At 38.4% G+C, this 6,000-nt stretch overlaps 1 protein-coding gene across 8 annotated transcripts in view; it reads right to left on the bottom strand.

The window, feature by feature from the left end:
- Positions 1–5,592: 5,592 nt before the first annotated feature.
- NUBPL (nucleotide binding protein like) overlaps positions 5,593–6,000 on the bottom strand; it is a 222,916-nt gene continuing 222,508 nt past the window's right edge. For all 8 annotated transcript variants that reach the window (XM_045450635.1, XM_045450636.1, XM_045450638.1 and 5 more), the window contains one exon: positions 5,593–5,853. In XM_045450635.1, coding sequence (XP_045306591.1) covers positions 5,791–5,853 — 63 coding nt within the window. In that variant the 3' untranslated portion in view covers positions 5,593–5,790. The remainder of the gene's footprint in view (positions 5,854–6,000) is intronic.

Below are 6,000 nucleotides of genomic sequence, written 5' to 3'. Positions count from 1 at the left end.
GTTGAAAGATGGATTGCTCTACTCTTAGTTTTTGACCTCTCTATTCACATTCTTTCCCCCTCCTCCACCAGTGGACACTGCTAATGTTTCATACTTAATGCTTGCTAGCTTGCTGCGGACCAGAGGATTCTCTGTTGTCCTAATCTAATCTTAGCTCTAAGTAAGTGCTACATCCCCAAGTCTTGGTGAATGGGCTTTCTCAGTGATCCTATCCCTCCCTGAGTGATAGGATGTCTTTAATGGCTAGGGTAGGGATGGCTTCCTGTTCTCCATCATGATTAGGGGTTTTCTATGTCCTCTCCTGCAGTCAGAATGGGTCTTCATCTGAGGACAGGTTTGCTACCCTCCCCTAGTGACTTAAATGTGTTTGTTCCACAGGGAAGGAGAATCAGGTAAGGTTTTGTGTTTTTCTCCAAGCAGCAGTTACTCTCCTTCTCCAGCCCTGTACTACTCAAGAAGGTTTTCTCTAATCCCCTGCCTAATGCTCAATTCTTCTCTTAGGCACACAGTCAGGTCCATAGAGAAAAGCCTAGGAGTGGGTACAAACTCTCCTCAATGAACAGCTTGTAGGGGTTCTAGATTCTCCTGTTATCCCCCACTCAGCTTTTAGCAATTTGTTAGAGTTTTTCACTGGATTATTCTTACCTGTCTGTAGGGAGCTTAACATCTCTTCTGTGTTTTGCCAAAGGTATGCTTCCATCCTGTGTCTCCTTGGAGAGGTCTGTCTTTTCATATATCTCATACTATTTGGTTGCACTGTAACTTAGGATCTCTAGTGGGTTTAAGAAAAGTTATGATTTTGTATATCATACAGTTTTTTCTTGTTCTAAGTCAGATATGATGTTTTTCCCAGTCTTCTCCATCCTAAGCAAAACCGAAACTCTCCAATTTTTTGTTGCTGTGAACTTTACACACTGGTCCTAAAATTTATATGAAAATTAAAAAAAAAAATCAAGATTTGCCAAAATATTCTTGAAGAACAAGGTGATAAGAAACAAAACAGTGAGTTATTGGTGTAAAGGCAGACAAACAAACCAATGGGACAGAACAGAAAGCCCGGAAACAGATCCATAGAAACATAGACATTAATTTACAACAAAGGTGGTACTGAAGAAAAGCAAAGGAAAAAGACAGTCCCAGTGGACAATTAGATAACTACAAGGAAAAAAATGAAACCTAATGCCTACCTCACCTAATAACAAAAAAACAATTCCAAATGAATTATAGAATGTAAAAGCAAGACAATGCTAGAACGTCTGGATATTAATACCGGATATCTTCATGACCTTGAGGCATTGCACAAAAATCAATAATCATACAGGAAAATAATGAATTTGAATATGCTAAAATTAAGATAATTTGGTTAATCAAAACACACCATTAAAAGACTGAAAGACCAATCAGAGTGGGAAAGCTATCTGCAACACAGAACTGACAGAAATTCATAAAACACTCTAATACAATAGAAAAATAGGCAAGAGATTTGACTGGGCAGTATACAAAACAGGAAATCTAATCAGCCAATGGGTAAAGGTGCTCAATTTCATTTGTAATCAAGGAAATGCAAGTTAAAACCATAATGAGAGGGGCGCCTGGGTGGCGCAGTCGGTTAAGCGTCCGACTTCAGCCAGGTCACGATCTCGCAGTCCGTGAGTTCGAGCCCCGCGTCGGGCTCTGGGCTGATGGCTCAGAGCCTGGAGCCTGTTTCCGATTCTGTGTCTCCCTCTCTCTCTGCCCCTCCCCCGTTCATGCTCTGTCTCTCTCTGTCCCCAAAATAAATAAACGTTGAAAAAAAAAATTAAAAAAAAAAAAAAACATAATGAGATACCACTAAACAACTACAATCCCACTTCCAGAAATAATACAACAGAAATTTAAGTACTGAACACCAAGAAAATATGTACACCAATGCTCATAACAGTACAATCTGTCAAACAGTGGAATCAACCCAAATATCCATCTACAGTGGAATGGGAGAGTTGTGTATATTCAATGTAATATTCTACAGCAAATAATATGAATAGCAGCTATATGCAATAGCAGATATGGAACTCAGAAACAATACACAGCAGAAGCATTTAATATAGAGCAAAAAACTGTATAATCCCATTTAATATACATTTCAAAAACAGGTAAAACTGTAATATTCAAGGGTATAAGCTTAGGTATATCAGTAGATGGTTAACTTTGTAAGGGACAGAGAGGGTAGTAATTGTGAGAGAAAATAGTGAGGTTTCTGTGATGCTAGTGGTGATTTACCTCTTCATTTGGTTGGTAGTCACATAGGTGTCCATTTTGTAGACAATTAGCCTATATACTTTGTCTTCCATGCTTTACTATATATTTAGTATACTTCATTATAACCTCCCCATATATCTTCCAGAAAGTTTTTGGCCATTAGTGAACTTGTTGGTTTTTTTTTTTTTTTTTAATTAGAGGTGTTTCCTTTTTTTTTTTTAAATCAGATTACTATTTTTTAAATTATTTTATTACTTTTTAAATTTTTTAAATGTTTATATATTTTTGAGAGACAGAGAGACAAAGCATGAGTGGGGAGGGGGCAGAGAGAGGGAGACATAGAATCCAAAGCAGGCTCCAGGCTCTGAGCTGTCAGCACAGAGCCTGACGTGGGGCTCGAACTCACGAGCAGTGAGATCATGACCTGAGCCAAAGTTAGACGCTTAAATGACTGAGCCATGTAGGTGCCCCGTTTACTAGAGGTGTTTCAAATGCAGTGATGCAACTTTCTGATCCCTAGTATGCTCTTTGGTTCTAATTTTCTAGGATTCAAGAAAATTTGTATGTTTTTTGGAGCATGGTGGGAGGGATTCTTCCCCTGTTTGGAACTGAGAGACACAAAATGCAGGTAAAAATAAAAATATATATATATTAGCTATACTAATGACAAAAAGCTGGACTAGCGGATATGTGACCATAGTGGGCTACCAAATACCCAACACCTAAATTAAATGGATCCAAGTCCAAGGCAGAGATGGACAGGTTTCCCTGCAGCCTGCCTCACAAAGCTCAGGATTTTGTTGAAATCAAAGAAATGCAGACAGGAAGAAATTTACCCATAAGATGTGTCACTCCTCCTTCCCTGGCATGGACTGAGTGGGGCAGCCTGCCTTCGCCTCCTGGAGAGTGGAATGGAAATTCTCTCCGCTCTATGGAAATGTGAAGAACAGGAATAAATATCACCTCTAACAACAGGCAGACTAGCTTTGCTTGACAGTCTGTCTTTAAAGTCAGCTCTGAAGCTTAGCAGAGGCTGCCATAGGCTAAATTTTAGAACAAGCTTCATTCTTGCTCTTACAGCTCCTTTCTCTTCTTCCACTTATGAACCTGCATATATACTCCAACCACCATCTTTTTAGTGGCTTGCCTGGAAATATCTGCAGAGACTTGTAAGCAAGGGCAAAGGAGAAGAGAGCAGGTGATTATATGTGTAGCTGTTTTCTAAGTAATGTATTTATGAATAAAATGATCTTTCCCATTTCTCTATGAGATGTATTAAATTGGCATACAACTTTAAGTGCCTTTGGAGCTTATTTAGATCATTCTTTCTCTAGGTAAAGTTAAGCCTGGTTCAGGTCTGCTTTTTGGTATTTAGAAGTATTCAATGATTATTTGTATCAGCCTTCTCTTAAAAGTCAATAAAAACACAAATATATATCTACAGCTTAAAGTCATTACCTCCTTTTCACAGTGATGAAGAATGATTACTATGTGTTCATAAATACTGTTATTCATGATTTTAATTAGCATGGATAATTTGGCCCAAGACATTTCAGTTCAGACACAGCAACACGTGTTTATTTAATTAAAATTTTATTTTTACTTTGACGTAATTGTAGATTCACGTGCAGAGATTCCATTGTGTCCTGTTACCCAATTTCCTCTAACAGTAACATCTTGCAAAACTATAGTACAATATCCCCCAAGATATTGGTATTGACACAGTCATAATAAAGAACATTTCCATCCTCATGATGATTCCTTATGTTGCCCATTTAGAGGCACACATAATTCTCTCCCTTGCAACCCTCTCCCCTTAAATTCCAGAAATCACTCATTTGTTCTCCATTTCTATAATTTTGTCATTTCAAGAATGCTCCATAAATGGAACCATATGGTATAAAACCTTTTGGGATTGGCTCTGTTATTCAGCATAATGGTCTAGAATTCATCCAGGTTGTTGCAGGTATCCATAGTTTGTTCTTTTTCACTGGCGAGTACTATTCCATGGTTGGATAGATCACATTTTGTTTAACCATCTGCCCACTGAAAAGCTCTGTGTTGTTTTTGGTGACTACAAATAAAATTGCCATGAACAGTTTTTTATGTGAATACAAGTGTGTGAAAACATGTTTATAACAACATGTGACTCTCTAATTTTCTACCTGTTTAACTACAAAGCAGAAGATGTCAAGGTATTTGCCAAAAGTCATAGACCACTTCTTTGTAACTGAGGGTCAACTAATGATTCTTATCAGTACTTGCAGCTTTATAACTATTTTGCTTCCTGACCTTGGAAAGCTCCCCCAAATATCTTTGAGCCTCAACTAGATAAGATATATGCTTTTCAAAGTGTATCATTTGAAACACAAACTCCATGAAATGCTCCTAAAAGGGATAGGATAAGGCCTTCATGGTCAAGTAAGTTGGAGGAAATGCTGAATACCGTATTTCTCTTTTGAAATAAACAAATGTTCTTTGGTATAAAAAAGGGAGGATCCAGTATCCCACTGTCCAAGTTCAAATTCCAGCTCTATCACTTGCTAGAACAGAAACCTTCGGCAAAACACTTAACACTCCCATATCTCAGTTTTCTCATCTATAGAATGAAGGTAACAACAGTACCCCACTCATACGAATGCAAGATTAACTATACGGACACAAGGAAACACCTGATAGATGTTACCTATTATTATAACTATTGCCATCATAACCAGAATCATCAAAATCATTGTGATCTTGTTAAAAATATACATGTCCAGGCCCCACCCCTGCAGATTATATTCAGTACGTTTAGGGTAGAGCCTGGTCCAGATGAAGCAGAAGTTATTTTACATTAAGAACGTGTCCAGGGGCGCCTGGGTGGCGCAGTCGGTTAAGCGTCCGACTTCAGCCAGGTCACGATCTCGCGGTCTGTGAGTTCGAGCCCCGCGTCAGGCTCTGGGCTGATGGCTCAGAGCCTGGAGCGTGTTTCCGATTCTGTGTCTCCCTCTCTCTCTGCCCCTCCCCGGTTCATGCTCTGTCTCTCTCTGTCCCAAAAAAAGTAAATAAACGTTGAAAAAAAAAAAATTTTTAAAGAACGTGTCCAAGACTGTCCAAGACAAGATTGAAACAGACCAAACTGACTGATGGAGTTATCACACTTATATCAGTACGCAGTTAATAAATTCTTTAAATGACTAACTCCATAGTCCCACAAAAAGAATACAGTTTTAACTCTCCTGAATTGAAGGTTGAGCTTATGATATAAACTCATGATTCCCCAAGGGGTAGTTCATTTAAAAAAAATGCAGTTCTGTGCAGTTGGTACACATCAGCACTCAAAAAAAAAAAAAAAATTCCTAAATGTAGCAGTTAACATTGATATATAAAAATTTTACTTGTGAGTCATTGCTTAGTAAATCAAATCTGAAAATAAGACATTATTTCCTTAGAAATAAAAGAAAATAACAATGATTCTATTATTCCTGTAGGTTGCATCACCACACTGCTGATTTCCAAAGGTCTTCTTATTGTTAAGCACCAGGCAAATTTCCAGAACACTTGGGGAATTCACTTTAGAGGTGGTGGCAATCTTTTTACCACTTCTGCGGCAATCCTCAGGTAAGCTTTGGCCTGGAAAAGAACAGACTCATTTGTTCTACATTTCTCCCCAGCAGACATCAAATGACTCATGAACTGTTGGCCATAGCTGCCTGCTGAATTTAATAGTCAAAAGGCTGAGTGAGCTGAGGAAGTTCAGCAGTGAGAAGATGGTGTCAT

The sequence above is a fragment of the Leopardus geoffroyi genome, chromosome B3 (genome assembly GCF_018350155.1).
Source record: "Leopardus geoffroyi isolate Oge1 chromosome B3, O.geoffroyi_Oge1_pat1.0, whole genome shotgun sequence".
NCBI classification, from domain to species: Eukaryota; Metazoa; Chordata; class Mammalia; order Carnivora; family Felidae; genus Leopardus; species Leopardus geoffroyi.
Note: the sequence above shows the minus strand (reverse complement) of the source record. Positions and strands in the feature narration are given on the sequence as shown.